General features: G+C 51.6%; 1 protein-coding gene across 1 annotated transcript in view; it reads left to right on the top strand.

Moving 5' to 3' along the window:
* Positions 1 to 693: 693 nt before the first annotated feature.
* The window catches only part of LOC116516016 (heparan-sulfate 6-O-sulfotransferase 2-like), a 102,637-nt gene continuing 85,008 nt past the window's right edge, over positions 694 to 18,322 (top strand). Inside the window, exon 1 of the mRNA XM_032228362.1 lies at positions 694 to 1,297. Within this exon, the coding sequence (XP_032084253.1) occupies positions 762 to 1,297 (536 nt within the window). The 5' untranslated portion in view covers positions 694 to 761. The remainder of the gene's footprint in view (positions 1,298 to 18,322) is intronic.

Here is an 18,322-nt window from a genome sequence, read left to right as displayed (position 1 = left end):
TGGCTGGGGGGATCAAGGGAAAGGAGAGACGCCTGGCCGGAGGGTCAACGGGGAGGGGGCGTGCCTTTTTAAGGGGGGAAGCAGAGGGGGCGTGCCTGGCTGGGGGGGCAGTAGGGAGGGGGCACGCCTGGCTGGGGGGGATCAACGGAGAAACGCCTGGCCGAGGGGGGGTCAACGGGGGAGGGGGCGTGCCTTTTTAAGGGGGGAAGCAGAGGGGGCGCCTGGGCGTGGGGGGGGTAGTGGGGAGGGGGCTCCCCTGGCTGGGGGGATCAAGGGAAAGGAGAGACGCCTGGCCGGAGGGTCAACGGGGAGGGGGCGTGCCTGGTTAAGGGGGGAAGCAGAGGGGGCGCCTGGGCGTGGGGGGTGCAGTGGGGAGGGGGCGCGCCTGGCCGGAGGGCCAACGGGGGGAGGGGGCGCGCGGGGGGCGAGCAGTGGGGCGGGGGGAGCGCGCCGAGGGGGACGCGGGGGTCTCTCGCCCGGCCGGGCTGCCCGCTGAGCGCGCCGGGGCGGACAAAGGCTGGGGCGGCGCGGCCGGGGCTGGGCGGGCTCTGGCCGCGGAGGGCGGGCCGGGGGCGGGCGCTGGAGCCGCAGCGGGCGGGCCGAGCGGCGGCGGCGGCGTCTGGAGCCACAGCAGCAGCAGCGGCGGCGGCTGGGCTGGCTGTCCGGGGCGGCGCTGGGGCTGCTGGAGCGGCTGCGGGGCGGGCCGGGCATGGGGCGGCGGTGACGGGGGGCTCGGCGGGGGCGATGCGCCCTCCCCGGCCATGGAGGAGCGCTGGCACCGGGCGCTGGCGGCGCTGCTGCTGCTGCTGCTCTTCGGGGGGCTGGTGCTGCAGTACGTGTGTCCGGGCAGCCAGTGCCGGCTGCGGCAGCGGCCCTCGGGGCGCGGGCCGGGCGGGGGCCGGGCGGCGGCGGCGGCGGCGGGGGACCCCTACGGCCCGGAGGACGGCAGCCCCGCGCGCTTCGTGCCGCGCCTGAACTTCTCGGCGGCCGAGCTGCTCCGCCGCGTGGACTTCCGCATCGCCGGCGACGACCTGATCGTCTTCCTGCACATCCAGAAGACGGGCGGCACGACCTTCGGGCGGCACCTGGTGCGCAACATCCAGCTGGAGCAGCCGTGCCAGTGCCGCGCCGGGCAGAAGAAGTGCACCTGCCTGCGGCCGGGCAAGCGCGAGACCTGGCTCTTCTCGCGCTTCTCCACCGGATGGAGCTGCGGCCTCCACGCCGACTGGACCGAGCTGACCAACTGCGTGCCGGCCCTGCTGGACAGCAAACGGGACGCCCGGCTCCGGCCCAGCCGGTAGGGAAATCGGGCGCCCGGCAGGGGAGGAGGAGGGGAGGAGTGGGGAGGGGAGGGGGAAGGAGTGGGGAGGGGAGGGAAGAATGGGAGGGGGCCCTGTGCGAGGGGAGGGGCGGGCAGGGGAGGAGTGAGGAGGGGTCCCACGCAGGGGGAGGGAGGGAGGGAAGGAGAGGAAGTCCTGTCCGAGGGGAGGACGGGGCTAGAGGGGAGGGGGTGTGAGGGCAGAAGGGGGGAGGGGTCCCATGCGTGGGGAGGGAAGGGAAGGATGGGAGGGGGGGAGATGAGAGGGGGTCCTGTGCGAGGAGAGGGGCTTACAGGAGGGGAGGAGTGGGGAGGGGGGAAGGAGTGGGGAGGGGTCCCATGCGTGGGGAGGGAAGGGAAGAATGGGAGGGGGGGAGATGAGAGGGGGTCCTGTGCGAGGAGAGGGGCTTACAGGAGGGGAGGAGTGGGGAGGGGGGAAGGAGTGGGGAGGGGTCCCATGCGTGGGGAGGGAAGGGAAGGATGGGAGGGGGGGAGATGAGAGGGGGTCCTGTGCGAGGAGAGGGGCTTACAGGAGGGGAGGAGTGGGGAGGGGGGAAGGAGTGGGGAGGGGTCCCATGCATGGGGAGGGAAGGGAAGGATGGGAGGGGGGGAGATGAGAGGGGGTCCTGTGCGAGGAGAGGGGCTTACAGGAGGGGAGGAGTGGGGAGGGGGGAAGGAGTGGGGAGGGGTCCCATGCGTGGGGAGGGAAGGGAAGGATGGGAGGGGGGGAGATGAGAGGGGGTCCTGTGCGAGGAGAGGGGCTTACAGGAGGGGAGGAGTGGGGAGGGGGGAAGGAGTGGGGAGGGGTCCCATGCGTGGGGAGGGAAGGGAAGGATGGGAGGGGGGAGATGAGAGGGGGTCCTGTGCGAGGAGAGGGGCTTACAGGAGGGGAGGAGTGGGAAGGCGGGAAGGAGTGGGGAGGGGTCCCATGCATGGGGAGGGTAGGGAAGGAGAGGAAGTCCTGTGCGAGGGGAGGGGGTACGAGGGCAGGAGGGGGGAGGGGTCCCATGCGTGGGGAGGGACGGGAAGGATGGGAGGGGGGGTCCTGTGCAAGGAGGGGAGTAGGGCTACCCCCCCCGTCCCTACATGGGGGTCCCCACAGCCCCCTGCCCTGCACCCGGCCCAACGGAGCGACCCTTTGCGAGGAGGGGGAGAAGCTAAAGGCAGCGTCGCCTTCCTGGACTTCATGGCTCAAAGCCCCCAAACTGGGGGGGGGCTTTCGTGGTAGGGAAAACCTCCCGCCCAATCTGGGGGCATGGTGGGGGGGAGGCAGATGGGGACCCCCGCTGATTCGCTTTGGAGCTGCTGTCAGAGGGCCCAGCTGGGCGCTGGGTTTTAAAGGACCTTTCCCCCCCCCCTCTCTTGGGAAGCCCACCCACCCATTTGCCTCCCTTGGCGAGTTTTCCCCTGCGCTTCCCTGGAAAGTTTGTGGGTGGTTTTTCCCATCGCTTTGGCTTCCTTCGGTGCAGGGTGGGATCTTAACCACAACCATAGCCAGCGCTTGCGGATATCCAGCTGCTACCTCTGGTTTATTTTGGCCTCTGACTATAGCAGGGAAACCGAGTTAATGCTGGTTAACGGAGCCCCGTCTGCCTCGGGAGCCTGGCAGGGGCTCGGAGTAGCAAAGAGCCATTTTCACCCTTCGAGGATGGGTCTCCTTGAGTGCCTCCTGTCTTGGAAAGACGCTCTGTGGCTGCGTCGTCTAATGTCACGGCGGTTTGTTAGGTTGTCACCTGGCTGAAGGTATCCTCGGTGCTGGGCATCACTAAAAACTTCCTTTTTAGCCAAATGCGCTCCCAAGTTTTTCTTCCACTCTCCTCCGATGTGCTTTTAGCTTTCCTGATGTGAGAAATGGAGAGGTTGGATTTGCTCTCGAACCACAATTTAGGTGGCAGAATAATAATAATAATAATAATGATGATGATGATGATGATGATGATGATGATGATGGGCTACCTCGCTATTTGGAAATGTTAAATTTATCAGACTTGAACATTCTGGTTCTACAAAAAAACCCACCCTACTTGGAACAGCTTATATCCTCCGACGTTACCTTAACAGTCCCTCGGTCCTTGGTTAGGACTCGAGCTGTTGAGCTACCAACCAGCCCCAAAGGCTGTGAATCTCACCAAAGATTAACCACATCATCATAATAATAATTTGAACCTCGGGCTGAGAGCTAGTCAGGCCTTTGGGAAAGAGATGAAATGGGAAAATAGGGTGACCCAGAGGAGCAAAGATGCGTAAAAGTGGATATCTGGAATGTAACGGAAGGTGTCTGGTTGTATACTGGCCCGATTGTGTGTCTCAGGGAGAATTTGGTGACGAAAGGCCTGGGTTTAAGGGATCAACCCATGATGGATTGTTGGCCGTGTGTTTATTTATTGCTGTATTATTTACGGAAAGTCTTGCAGAATTTATAGGTAGACGGACTGACCAACCACACAAGATTTTCTCCCTCCCTCTCTCTCTCATTCCCCCTCCCTCTCCCTCCCTCTCTCTCTCTCTCTCTCTCACATACACACACAAAAACACACATGAGTTTTCACCCTCCCCTACTTTAAAATGTTGGTTTATCTGCATTTCTGAGCATAGTTTTGCTGCAAAAAAGCCCCAGTGTTCCATGCGTCATGCCGAAAGGGTGATTAAGAGCGGTTCCTGTTCCCCCTCACAAGAATCTAACAGAGTAGACCACACTCGAGTTTACAAAATGCACTAAGTCCCACTGTGAATTATTTACTTTAGGTGATGTAGGTTGCCCTTCTGGTTTATAAACTCTCATTTGTGGTTTAGCGTGTTGCCTGGGCCCAGTCCGCAATCGCTTTTGTTCAGCAAACTGGGATCAAACCAGCTTACAGCTTAGGGAAATGTGCCACCCCCAATCCCTCTCTTGCCTGACATCGGGCTGTTTCCTAAGTAATGGTGTAACGGAATTAAGAGGGGCTCGAATTAATTCTGGTTTTTGCTTGGAACTGTTCAGCCTTGCTGGGAACGGATGCTTTCAAGTAGCCACTTTGTGTGGGAGTCCCTGGGGCGAAACAGAGCTGCCTTAGGCCTTCCTTTCCATGCGCAGACAATGCTGGTTGATGCCGCGCTTAGAATAGGGGAGACGCGGAGCTGAGAATTTTGCCGAGTTACGGAAATTCGTTGGGTGATTTTGAGCCCCTTACTCAAGGCCCCACTGAGTGTAAACAGGTTGAGGGGGAAACTCCAAACTTTGCTTGTTGCTCCAGGGGTGGGAAAGACTGTGTCTGAACGGGAATTGCATTGCCTGTTTGAAGGGTAAACACCTGGGATAGGGCAGTGGTTCCCAAACTTGGCAACTTTAAGACTTGTGGACTTCAACTCCCAGAATTCTCCAGCCAGGGAGTTGAAGTCCACAAGTCTTAAAGTTGCCAAGTTTGGGAACCACTGGGATAGGGGATTCTCAAGATTCAAAAGGCTGTTGAAGATGCGTAGAATCGACGTGACTTCCACAAACTGCGTATCTGACTTCTTTCGCATCCAAGGAACTGAATTTGTCAATTGCTTCATTGTGCCCAGGGCATAAGTTGGCATTGAAGTCTACTCAATAATTGTTCAATAGACATTGGAATATAAAGGCATTTGAAAGACGAACCCGGGAAGACATATTTTACTTTGCAGGCTGGGTTTGATGTGCTGGTGTCAGAAGGGTTATTGATCCGTACCGATAAAAAGAGAATGTTTGCAATTCAGGGTTAACACGAAGGATCCCTGGTGCTTTCTGAACAGGCCTGTTTTCATACAGACATTTCGGTGACCCAACTGGGTAACGTCATCAATGCACTGACGTTACCTCGTTTGGGGCATGAAACATCTGGGAGGAAACAGCCAAGCTCAAGAGACCGTCAAGGGCCCCTTGTTGATTTGTAAATGATGGTTTAGAAACGTGGCTTGTACGTTGCCCATTTTTTCAGAGGTTCTAGGCACCAGGTTGTCGTGGTGGAAGGGGAGGGGAGCGCATTCCACGCATAGAGTCGGATCTCCGATTACCGCAGCGGGCTTGGGAGGGCTGCACCTCATTGGGGAATGTGATTTATGACACAGACTGAAGGGAGGAAGGAGGAATAGGGGTCAAGTTCAGCTATAATTAAAACGAGGCTCAGATCTGACTGCAAAAAAGGCCTTGCCTAATAAGTGGCTGGTTTTGTATTGAAACTCGGCTCGATACTCATGAATCAATTAGAGCATTTTTAGGAAACCTGGCAGGCACCTTCTGTAGGAGCCCATCTCTTTGGGGCTTGTTCTACAAGCCATGGCTTAATGGAAGGTGTGGCACCCCTCCCCCCTTGTTTATGACATCTGGACTAAGCAGAAGCCACTTTCCAGCTGTGCCAAACCGTGTACATATGTTTCTGTCTCGGGGGAGACGCACGAGCAAAAAAAAAAGGAGTTTCATCATCGCCCACCTTCCTTTTCTTGTATTATGATTTAATATAATAATTAAACAGCCATTTCACAGCCACTGTGGCACCTTCCTCGAAAAACTGTCTACTTGACAAGCAATTATTGTCATTGCAGCTTGCGCGTGCTAAAAAAGGAAACCTGGGTGTGAAACAGACATTTGCGCTCCCTCCCCTCCTCCTCACACCTGTTGGCTTCACTTTCCTCTTGTTTCTTGCCGTTGCCGATTTGAACCGCCTGGCAGCCGGAGGGGGCCAAATTCTCTTCCGGCTCTATTCTGATTGATTCAATGCTCCCAACATGTGCTCCAAGTTTTACAGAAGGCCAACCATTTGTCTGAAATGGTCTAGGGTTTCCCGCCTGAGCAGGGGGTTGGACTAGAAGACCTCTAAGGCCCCTTCCAACTTTGTTATTCTGTATTTCTATCATGCTGTTTTTTTTCCTTGGCTCATTTCATCATCTCCTTTTAACGACCCCATAATCCCTTGCGGGGTGAAAGTCTAGGAAACTGAATGGAGCTAGTAAGAGTGTTTGAATGGCCAGATGCCTTTCCCTGTCGCCAATGCGGAGTTTTGTTCAGCAGATACATTCTCAATGTGCCCAGAGAGAGAAATATCTGCCTCTACCTAGGATTGAACTCACAACCTCCTAACCCTAACCCCAACTTCCAGAATTCTCAGGAATAGCCACATTGCCTGGGGAATTCTGGGAATTGAAGTCACACAACAGGAAGTCCTTATGCTTAGGAAACTCTAAGCCACCTTGTGTTTCTCTGGGCTTATTACAGCCTTCTCCAGCCTTCTATAGTGCTGGACTTCAACTCCCAGAATCCTTCGCTGTCAGGTCTTTTAGCAGGGACCCTGGGTGTTGAAGTTCAACTACCTTAAGAGAGTTAACTCATCTTATAAACTATAAGATAAGTTAACTCACCGGTAGTTGAACTCATCGGTGTGGTTTGTACACGCAGCTCCTGTTGGCAAGTGTGAAAAACGGTCATAAGTTCACTTTTTCCAGGGCCGTCATAACTTTGAAAGTCGAGAACTATCTGTCTATCTGTAAAGTGGCGCATTGTCTCTGCTCTCTGGGCGATTCCATTTCTCTCATTTTGTAATCAACGCAGATGAGCTGTGAAGATCTCTCACATCGTTTCCCTGGATGGGATTTTGCTGCCCTCAGCACAAAAACCGCCTCCCCCATCTGCTTCGTCTGCTCATCCCTCTTTTCCACTTGAGCGAAGACAAGAATGGGAAGGGTAGTGAGAAGACGGAGGGTTGGATGTTTTTTTTAAAAAACCCAAACCTTTCCCTGCTGCATCGCAACGGTTCATTCAATGCGTTGAAGATCGACTTAGCAACGCTCAACGCACCAAGGTGTGACACCATGCGCCGGCACGATAAGGTTGCGTGAACCAGAGTGAGAGTTTGTAACGAAGCTGGGGCAGCTCGGCGTCTTGCAAATAGCTGTGAACGGCGGCGGCCCTCCTGGAAATCTTGCAAGGTCCAGCTATCCGGATGAAAGGAACCATATTTTCTCTTTATTTGGAATTGAGTTGCAGTGCTGCCTCTTTAGAGGAACACTGGAAAGGAACCCTGGAGGATAAAGGGAAGCCCCCTTGAAAAGGAAGTGGTGAATTTAAGGCAGCGTTTTTCAGACTTGGCCACCTTAAAAGTGGGTAGACGTCAACTCCCAGAATTCCCCAGCCAGCCATGCAAGTGGATTGGGTTCGCTGCTATGGAAAACGTGTCCTAACATCTGTAGAAAGGCATACAAGAACCACATTTTAAAGGAGTTTCTTAACATTAGCAACTATAAGATAGGTGGACTTCAACTCCCAGGGTCCCTGCTAAAAGTCCTGACAGCTAAGGATTCTGGGAGTTGAAGTCCAGCACTATAGAAGGCTGGAGAAGGCTGTACTAAGCCCAGAGAAACACAGGCTTAGAGTTTCCTAAGCATAAGGACTTCCTATTGTGAGGACTTCAATTCCCAGAATTCCCCAGGCAATGCGGCTATTCCTGAGAACTCTGGAAGTTTAAATGTGCCAAGATAAGGAGGAGTGGCCCAGAGGTGGGGCTCTCACCTCACAATCAGAAGGTTGTGAATTCAATCCTGGGTAGAGGCAGATATTTCTCTCTCTCTGGGCACACTGAGAATGTACCTGCTGAACAAAACTCCGCATTGGTGACAGGGAAGGGCATCCTGAGTTGAAGTCCACCCATCTTAAAATGGCCAAGTTTTAAAAACATGGGTTTAGGGCATGCAGAGCCATCTCTCTGGGCATGGCAGCCATTGCCCGTTGCCCTTCCAGTTTCTGGCAAACACATGTGGACATGTGTGCGCCGGGAAACTGAGCTTCTGGCTTCCGGTGTAAGCATGCACACCAGGCAGCTGGTTTTCGTGCACGCATGCATGTCAGAAATTCGAAGACCAGGCGACTGGCATGCATGCCTTCAATGGAAGCTGAGCTTCCTGGCACAAACATACATGCCGGGGAACTGCTCTTCCGCTTTCCGGTGCTCCCCTGCACATGGGCGTTCCCCCCCCCCACTGGTTTAAGGGGAAGATATGCCTCGAGGTGAGCCGAGCTGGCGTGCATTTTTCACCCTGTTGGATTTCATCCCTTCCGTGGTCCCAGCCACGGAGTGGGATCTTAGCAGTGGATAATTCCCACTCGTGAGCCCGCCTGGCGCAGCCAAAGCCATTCCTCTCCGCGGTGTGTGGCGTTCTCTTTTGCTTCCCTGGGCCGCGATCCGTTTTAAAACAGAGCTGTAAATGATGGTTTGTCACGGCGCTGAAATCCATCGAGCCAGGCGCAGGAGATTCATATTTATAGCTTGCAATCCGTCCCGGATTTGGCACCGTGCTCTATTAAATTATCAACTATCCTGGAGAAGAAAGGGGAAGGTGATTTGATGGGGAGGAAGATAAAACACGGCGAGTGGAGGCCGTGCAGATTTTCATTCTGGTGCATGCCCACCGAGCCTCCGTTGGTTCCAATGGGAATTTGCCAAGAATTGTGTTCTTTACGAGGAGGCATGTTCGTGCCGGAGTCGGATCTTCAATTACCGCAGCGGGCTTGGGAGGGCTGCACCTCATTGGGGAATGTGATTTATGACACAGACTGAAGGGAGGGAGGAGGAATAGGGGTAAAGTTCAGCTATAATTAAAACGAGGCTCAGATCTGACTGCAAAAAAGGTCTTGCCTAATAAAGGACTGGTTTTGTGTTGAAACTCGGCTCGAGACTCATGAATCAATTAGGAGGCACGTTCGTGCACTCGACTGCTTTTTAAATCTGAGGACCCGTGTGGCTTTGTGGGGGGCTGAGGAATGGGGGTCTCTCCTTTGCAAACAGCCTAGTGTTCCCTAATGAACAAGTGGCTTGGAAGAGCCGGAATGTGCATTGCGCTGATTTGCATCAAGTGGAAGCGTCTGGAATAGCAGAGGTAGCCCTTGAAAGAGGAATTCCCGAAGGCTTTGGGGTGGAAATAGCCAAGTTAACATAATCCAGGGCTGGAATTACCCAGGCAGGCAGGCAGGCCAGAAGGCTGGCTGGTAAGCTTGCAAAAAACATCCTCCAGGCAGCTTCTTTACAAGTAGGATTAAAAAAAAAATGCTCTGAGATAAGTAGAGGCTAGACTCTCTCCAGAAGTCTCCCTGTGTGTGTGTGTTTTGTGCCGGTGTGTTTTTGACGTGAGATAAAGCCAGCGTTCATTGTTTTAGGAGAGAAATACACAGCTGGCAGCCTAGAAACTCCAGAGTCCGAAGTTCTTAGGACTTTGTTTTTCTATCGCAGTGGTTCCCAAACTTGGCAACTTTAAGACTTGTGGACTTCAACTCCCAGAATTCTCCAGCCAGCAGAGTTCTGCTGGCTGGAGAATTCTGGGAGTTGAAGTCCACAAGTCTTAAAGTTGCCAAGTTTGGGAACCACTGTTCTATCGGATGGGGGGTGTTTGGGAGGGAGGGGGTGGAGAGTCCTTCTAGGCGTCTCTCTTTGCTGGACTTTTAAGCTGCCCTGGATGATTTATTGGCGTTCTCCCCGCCTCTCATAAATCTTGCCAGGCCAGCTTTGCGTGGCATGGGGGCGTTGGAGGCTTCCCGTGGTGGAATGGTGTTTTTTTTTAAGTTTATTTTCCCCCCATACATACATTGACAAATATACCATCTCATAACTATCATTAATAATGTGTGTTGTCGTTTTAACATTTATAACAATTCTTCCCCCCTACAATTAACAATATGATGGAGATGGCTTTTCTACCATCCCTTACACCCGTCTTATTTTACACACAACCCTACTTCTTCATTCCTTCCCTCCCTTCTTCTCTCCTCTACTTTCTTCTTTCTTCCTCTCCTTCCTCTTCCCTTCCCCACTCCTCCCTTCTTCCCCTCCCCACTCCTCCCCTCTTCTTCCCTTTCCTCCCCTCTCTGCTACTCTTAGCTCCCCTCCATTTCTTCCTCTCCTTTTTCCCTTTCTCCTTCCCCTCTCCTTTCTTCTCTTCCTACCTTTCTCTCTGCTCCTCTCTCCATTTCTTCCTTTCCTTTTTCCCTTTCTCCTTCCCCTCTTCTTTCTTCTCTTCCTACCTTTCTCTCTACTCCTCTCTCCATTTCTTCCTCTCCTTTTTCCCTCTCTCCTTCCCCTCTTCTTTCTTCTCTTCTTACCTTTCTCTCCATTTCTTCCTCTCCTTTTCCCTTTCTCCTTCTTCTCTCCTTTCTTCTCTTCCTAACTTTCTCTCCATTTCTTCCCCTCCTTTCCCCTTTCTCCTTCCCCTCTCCTTTCTTCTCTTCCTAACTTTCTCTCCATTTCTTCCTCTCCTTTCTCCTTCCCCTCTCCTTTCCCTTCTCCTCTTCCTACCTTTCTCTCTACTCCTCTCTCCATTTCTTCCTCTCCTTTTCCATTTCTCCTTCCCCTCTTCTTTCTTCTCTTCCTACCTTTCTCTCTGCTCCTCTCTCCATTTCTTCCTCTCCTTTCCCCTTTCTCCTTTCCTTCTCCTTTCTCCTTTCTCATGGTGGAATGGTTAATGAGCCAAATTACGGACACAGAGGCCCGGGGAGATCCGGGGTGCAATTCTGATGACATTATGCTTCTTCCAGGCACCCCTGGTTTTGAAGAGGCAGAGTAGCCCAGGTGTGATCCCTCGGCAGTACCTATGCCAAAAGGGCCCAAGGAATGGAAAGCGTGCTCCCACCCACCCCTGGGAAGCGTGGAGAGGGTGTTGGGGGGCAGGATAAGACACCAGACTTTCTTAAAAGGTTTAAGTCTGAATGCCAGCCGGGAGGGACAAGCTGTTTTCTCTGGGAACAGGGATTGTCGGGATGATGGATGACTGCAGCTGGCACACGTGGTCTGGCCACTTGGCAGCCATCCAGAAGGAAGAGAATTGGGAGCTGGGATCCCTTTTTCCCCTCTTTGACTGGCAGGTGGGGTTCCAGGAACACATTAGCGTCACCCAGACAAAAAGGGGAGGGGGAAGCTTGGGGGCACGGCGACATTTGCAAGAGTGGCTTAATTCATCCAATTCATCCAGAAAGAGCGTTGAGTAGCGTTTTGGTCAAAGATCATTTTGAGTTTGTTTTTAGCTTCAAGAGAAGGCGGTTTCCCCAGTTTTCTCTGATGTGATGCCCTCCAGAGGTCTCCAGACCTTCTGGAAACACCAGTGGTTGTTTTTTAATCTACTTTACAGCTCTTCTGATTATAAATTTGCCTCTTGCTCTATGGCAAAACCTCACTTCTTCTCTCTGTAATCAATCCCGTCTAATCGTCAAAAACCATAAATCATTAGTTCACGTTGTGGCTATTTCTGAAACAACAAAATCCATAAAGGGTTTCCAGTCAGCAGTAAAGGTAGAGAGATATTGGCTTTCCTCTAGATCCAAGACATTAATTTGGCCATTTCGGCTACTTCCATCATCTTCCCCCCCATTCATTCCTCCACTGTGGATATAATCATCGTGCTGCCATTATCCCAGGACGGAAATAACATCCCGCAACTTTTCCCTCTACTGTTTGTCAATCCCGAAATAAAAAAACCTCTGGTCTTAATTGGATATTAATCTTTAGAATCCTCCGAATCCGATTCAGAGGATTCTATGCATTTTTTAGTGTTATTTTCTTTAAGAAATCCATCAAACACAATCGAAGGTCCTTCTTTGGTCGTTCGTGTTTTCAGCATGAATCGGACGTGACTTTTTCTAAACAGTTGATCCGGTGACAAATCCCGCTATACATTTTCTAGACCCAGGGGTCCCCAAATTTGGCAACTTTAAGACTGGTGGAACTCAACTCCCAGAATTCTCCAACCAGCAGAGCTGGTTGGGGAATTCTGGGAGTTGAAGTCCACCAGTCTTAAAAGTTGCCAAGTTTGAAGACCTCTGATCTAAGTGGAGAGATTGTAGAGGAAGGGATTACAAGAGAGTAAGTTCTGCTGGTTGGGGAATTCTGGGAGTTGAAGTCCACCAGTCTTAAAAGTTGCCAAGTTTGAAGACCTCTGATCTAAGTGGAGAGATTGTAGAGGAAGGGATTACAAGAGAGTAAGTTCTGCTGGCTGGGGAATTCTGGGAGTTGAAGTCCACAAGTCTTAAGGTTGCCAAGTTTGAAGACCTCTAATCTAAGTGGAGAGATTGTAGAGGAAGGGATTACAAGAGAGTAAGTTCTGCTGGCCGGGGAATTCTGGGAGTTGAAGTCCACAAGTATTAAAGCTGCCAAGTTTGAAGCCCTCTGTTCTAGACTGTCGGTTTGTAGGACTTGTCTACAAGCCGACACTAAAAATGATGGGATTTGTAGTCCAGCACATTGGGAATGCAGCTAGACTGGACCAACCTCTTCTCCATGAACCAACGCAGGAACCTCTGGTGACTATTTGAATGCTTTGAGCCCCCCCAGTTTTCTAACCACGCATTGAAAGAAGATAGGACTTCATACGTCTCCAATTTTGGCCAGTAATGTTACATTTTTCAAAGCAAATCTAGCTATTGTTGTGCCTGGACATGAAGCCTTTCTCTGCTGCGAAGGATCTGCAATGGGTCCAGATGGTTTTGGTAGGTCTGATGCTGACCCTTGGAGCAGAGTGACAGATCTTTGGGGAAGAACTAGCTTGCCCACGTGAGATGCCTTGGGTCCCATCTGTTGCCCAGAAATAGACGCAGCCTGGAGTCCCACCATCCCAGAAAAAGGGAAGGAGGAGAAAAGAAAACAGATGCCAGATAGATGTTAGCAAATCCTTGCTAAGAGAATGAATGGTGGTAACAGAAGCAAAGATCTGGAGATGCGGTGGGCTCTCTTTTCCAGAATGTGTCCCACTGGGGTTGGGTTGATGTCACTCAGGGATGGGGAAGCTTCAGAGCAGGGGTTGCCTGGGGCTGTTCGCGAGGATGGAGCGGAAGCCTCGGAATTGATGGCGCACTTCCTGTCCTCTTTCCTCTGCCTTTTTTCCCCCCCTTAATTAAGTTACAGCCTTGGATTGCATCCACTTGCTTTAGTTACTCATTTGGGGGTTCATTGTTGGAAAAGGCCCTTCTTGTCCCTCCCTCCCTCTCAGCTCTTCCAGATGGTAGCTCTTCTCGCCTTCATTTAGAAGGGCTTCCTTGGCAGCCGAGCCTCACGCTGATTTCTAAAAACAATATTAAGAGCGACACAGACAGGAGAGATTTTGGTGCTTTCTGCTGCGATGAAACCATCCTCTGCTACCAAATGTGATGTTCCTGTGGTTCGCCCCATGAGGCCAATGTGGAGAAAAGACACGGACACGATCTTTCTTGGGATGGGACGACCCAGATTGGACCCTGGGAGCCCCTTTTATTGAGATAGAACAAAGGCAGGAGGAGCAATCAGCATGTGATTAAAAACAGCCTGTCAAACTACAATTGCTAATCTACTGCTCAGGGAAGTTCTGTTTATATATGGTCATATCCTGGTTAGGATGTTTTGTTATGAACTATCAGGAAGTTATGTTCTGCACTATCAGGATATTAGGATATTATGGAGTTTGTTTCCTGTGGTTCAGCGTGGCTGCGCATGCCCTGTTATGCACTGGGCCATGGGTGACCGCCACACCTACACAAGGCAAAGGCAAAGGGTGGGCAAAGGGGGAATAGAAAGTTACAAGCTGCATGGCATTGGGAGGGGGAAAGGGGGAATAGAAAGTTACAGCACAGCATAGGGGGGAGAAAGGGCATGTGTGGGAGTAGCTGGCTCACATAGTTCATGTTACATGAGGCTGCATAGTGAGTCCTGGCCGTTTAGACCGGAAAGATGTTTCTGGTGCGATGTTTTTGCATCCCTGTGTATGTGTGTTTCAGACAGCAGAAGCTGCCCTGCACACACACACACGGAATGGATTCCAACATTCTGCCTCGGTCTTGAGCCTTCCCTTCCCTTTCGGTTCCCTGGCCTGTTCCTTGGGTTTTTGCATTTCTCTGTTTTGTTTTTTTTGGCTCAATTTTAGCCCCGGGTTTTGTTGACAAAATAAAGGAGGGGAAATTTGGCACATTTCAGAGACTCCATTCACGGCATCTTGCAAGGGGAATCTAGCGTCCCATCCGTTTATTTTTAGACCCAGGACGCCAAGGGGAACGGGGAGACGCAGGGAAGGCAAAGCAAAATGGATGGGAAGGGGAGGGAAGGAGGGAAGAACGCAGAAAATTGGAAAATTAGTTTTCTGAAGAATGTGCTTTGCAATTGCAACCGTCTGTTTCTGGTCCCCTCGGGTAGCCTAGAGCAGTGTTTCTCAATTGTCGGGACGTTAAGATGTTGTGGACTTCAACTCCTTCAACTCCCCCTGGCTGTGGAATGCTGGGAGTTGAAGTCCACCTGCCTTAACGTTCCCAAGATTGAGAAATACCAGCTTAGGTAGGATCATTTTCATTGTTAGCCCTCTGGTTATGAAATATTCTTTGCAGAAAATCTTCCTTCGATGCCCTCTGCTTTTAACGTCCCTAAAAACCTTTTACATCTTTTATCATTGGGAAATAATTCCGTAATTCTGCTTTGGTTGAACAGGGATGGGTTTTTCTCTTGCTGTTGTAACATACCACTAGTTGTTAAGCCTGCATGGGGGAGGGAGGGGCACTGCCCGTCTTCCAGTGCCAACGTATTAAAGGATGTTCTTGTTCTGACTGAGGCTTCCCGAGAGTGTGAAGCAAACTCCTTGTCCCGACAAAAACCCCTTTTATTAATTGACTGTGAATTCTGCTCATCCACATCCAGCAAAGTCTTTCAAAGGAGGATTTACAGTCACAGACCTTATCTGGCTTGGAGCGCTGCCAGGACGATATCTGCAGAACTTGGCAAGGAGTCTCGGAGAGTCAGGAACCAATTAAGCGAACTAATTGTCTCCTGCAAACTCCACTCCCCTTTTGCTCCTCTTTTATTCCCTCTGGGAGGGGCCATTCATCGTCCTCCTGTGGCCTTACTCTCCCTGTTCTTTAGCTCTTCCCTTCGTCTGGCAACTCTGTGTCTGTACACACTGGGAACAGGCTCCAGCTGCTCTTCTGCCTCACTGATGTCTGACTCTGGAGGCAGCTGATAACTGGCATACGGCCCTGGCCCCCTCTCTGCCTCCGACACAGAGCCCTCATCGGAGCCTTCCCCAGACTCCAGGACTGGCCCAGGTTCCTCCCCAACCTCCTCCTCACTGTCCGAATCTGCTGCCACCTCTGCGGGCCATAACATTTCTCCTTTGTTCCCCTTTCTCTATACATTGGCTGGTATGCAGGTAGGAAACTTTTAATGGGCAGGAAAAGGTGTATTTTTCCACCAACCTTCTCTTGCTGGTTTCCCCCCTCTCCCCCCAGGGCTAAATCTGAAATGGCTTGTGCGTGCACAAACACACACACAAACACACACTGGGTAGAGAAGGAAGCTAAAGACTTGGCGCTGCGTGGTTCAACACCCACCTGGCAATTTTATGCTGCCTTGCTTGTTTTGAAAAGTAATTGGTAACAATTAATCTCCCCACCCTTTCGGGTTGTTTGTCCATCATTGCAAATTTCTGCCGAGCGGTCGGCGGGCCAGAGGTGGGCAGGCGGTTGCAGGGCAGCCTCTGGTGAAGTTTATTAAATGCCCACACTTACGATGGCCTCCGACATCTGTGAGATTGCCTCCCCTGTGGCTGGTTACAGGTTTGACCCCAGTGGCCATAATGACTTCTTCCAGTCCTGGCATCCACCTGTGCTCTCCCAGGATGGATCGGTCTTCTTCGGAAACACACCGGCTTCCAAAATATATTCGGGAATTCTGTTTTTTGGGGGCCTCAGCCCACTCAACACCCCATTTCTGTGAAGGTTGGAGCTTCTGGGTGCTTCCCTTGGCAGTCCAGGCCGGTGGAAAAAGTGGCTTGGTGTCTTGTGCTGCAGCCTAATTGCTCAATGCTCAGTCATTTCCTGGGAAATATAATTATGCGCGCTAATGTGTCACAGCCATGTGCGCCACTAAGCCGGAGAAAGGAGGAGGCTGTGATGCATATGTTAAAAAAATATATATTTGGGGGGCAGTTTCCTCTGACGGTGTCCCCTGGGGATGCCGTTTGTTTATGATGAAAAAGGCTTGTCTTTCAACAACTCTTTGAGGATAGCTCGGTGTAAGGCAGTGTTTCTCAACCTTGGGCGACTTTTAAGTCCTGTGGACTTCAACTCCCAGAATCCCCCAGCCAGCTGTGCTCATGGAATCTCTTCTCTGGTCTCTTAGCAATAGCAATAGCAGTTAGACTTATATACCGCTTCATAGGGCTTTCAGCCCTCTCTAAGCGGTTTACAGAGTCAGCATATCGCCCCCACAGTCTGGGTCCTCATTTCACCCACCTCGGAAGGATGGAAGGCTGAGTCAACCCTGAGCCGGTGAGATTTGAACAGCCGAACTGCAGAACTGCAGTCAGCTGAAGTAGCCTGCAGTGCTGCATTTAACCACCGCGCCACCTCGGCTCCCTCCCTCTTCTGCCTTCAGCTTGAGCCTCCCCTTCGGTGCTGTTCTGGGCACCCCACGGTGCCAATCTTAGCTTCCCGCTGCTCTTTCTCACCTTCCTTGGCATCGAATCACATTGCCTCAATAAAGATCTGATTTAGGTCACCAGGGTGTGTCAGGGGGTGGTAGTGGTGGTGTGTATGTCATGTTTGTTTACCCATCCTGCACACAACCTCCTTTTTGTTCATCTGGGAAAATGCCCACCGTGTGCCTGGCGCACAACGCAAAACAGGAATGCAAAACTTTGCAAAAACTTTGGCCGGGCCTTAACTTCGCAAACGTCTCTCAGCCGAGGTGGCTGCGCACAGTTTGTTTAGTCCTGGTCCGGCTTCCCCCCCTTTCCCCCCCTCCTCTTTGCACACCCCTTCCCGGCCCACCGTTTCAGAATTGATCCAGATGATTATCCGAGACCTTTTCTAGAATCTGTACTTCTTCTAGAACGAATTAGGTGCTGAAGGAGGGAGAACGAGCTGGCTGCAATTGGCTACAGCGAAACTGGAGATCCCGTTTTGATCCGCTGTTTTCTTGCCGTTCCATTTTGCTAATTTTATTTAATACTTCAAGAGAGTTGCGTCCCCCGTCCCACCCACACTAATGACTCCGTACCAGGACGCGGGGTGTGTATTGTTAAAGCAAAGAATATAATTGCATTCGGGAAGTTATTCTCAGCGAAGTAGCTCGGAGACTGCTTGGAACGAATCGATGTTTATCTTCCTCTGAGCTCAAGGACAGTTTGTGCAATAAAAATGGGCAATGTTTTTTTTTTAAATTATTTTATCAATTTCATATATACATTCACAATTATATGATCTCATAACTGTTATTAATAATATGTATTTATAACAATTTTTTCCCTACTGTTGACAATATACTTGAAGATTGCTTTTTTAACATCCCATAGATCCATCTTATCTTACAACGGTCCTACTTCTTCTTCCCTCCCTCCCTCTTTCCTTCCCTCGTTTCTTCTCTCCTACTCTCCTTCCTTCCCTCCTTCTCTCCTTCCCTCCCTCCTTCCCCCTTCCCTCCTTCTCTCCTTCCCTTTTTCCTTCCCTCCTTCCTTCCTTCCCTCTTTCTCTCCTTCTCTCCTTCCTTTCCCCCTTCCTTTCCTCCTTCCTTCCCCCCTTCCTTCTCTCCTACATTCCCTCCTTCCTTCCCTCCTTTCTTCTCTCCTTCTCTCCTTCCTTCCCTCCTTCTTTCTCTCCTTTCTTCTCTCCTTCTCTCCTTCCTTCCCTCCTTCCTTCCTTCCTTTCTTCTCTCCTTCTCTCCTTCCTTCCCTCCTTCCTTCCCTCCCTCCTTGCTTCCCTCCCTCCTTCCCTACCCTCCTTCCTACCCCCCCTTTCTTCTCTTTCTTCTCTCCTTCCTTCCTTCCTCCTCTCCTTTCCCTTCTCTCCTTCCCCTTCCCCTTCATGGGCAATGTTGAATGCAAAGCATAGGATGAAGGCAGAAGATGCCTGGAAACCTTGCTGGCAAGGAAAGAGACACCTCTTTAGGCTTCCTTTACGTTGGTGTCAACCTTCAGAAGCTTCCCAGAATAAACACTCTTTCAAAAGGATTCTGGCAGTGGTGGAGTTCTGGGCGGTATAGCTGTGGCCGCCCTACTGATACGGTGGCTTATTTGGCCGGC

The sequence above is a fragment of the Thamnophis elegans genome, chromosome 12, assembly GCF_009769535.1.
Source record: "Thamnophis elegans isolate rThaEle1 chromosome 12, rThaEle1.pri, whole genome shotgun sequence".
In the NCBI taxonomy this organism is placed as follows: domain Eukaryota; kingdom Metazoa; phylum Chordata; class Lepidosauria; order Squamata; family Colubridae; genus Thamnophis; species Thamnophis elegans.
The sequence above is the reverse complement of the archived record's forward strand: the minus strand, read 5'-3'. Positions and strand labels throughout refer to the sequence as shown.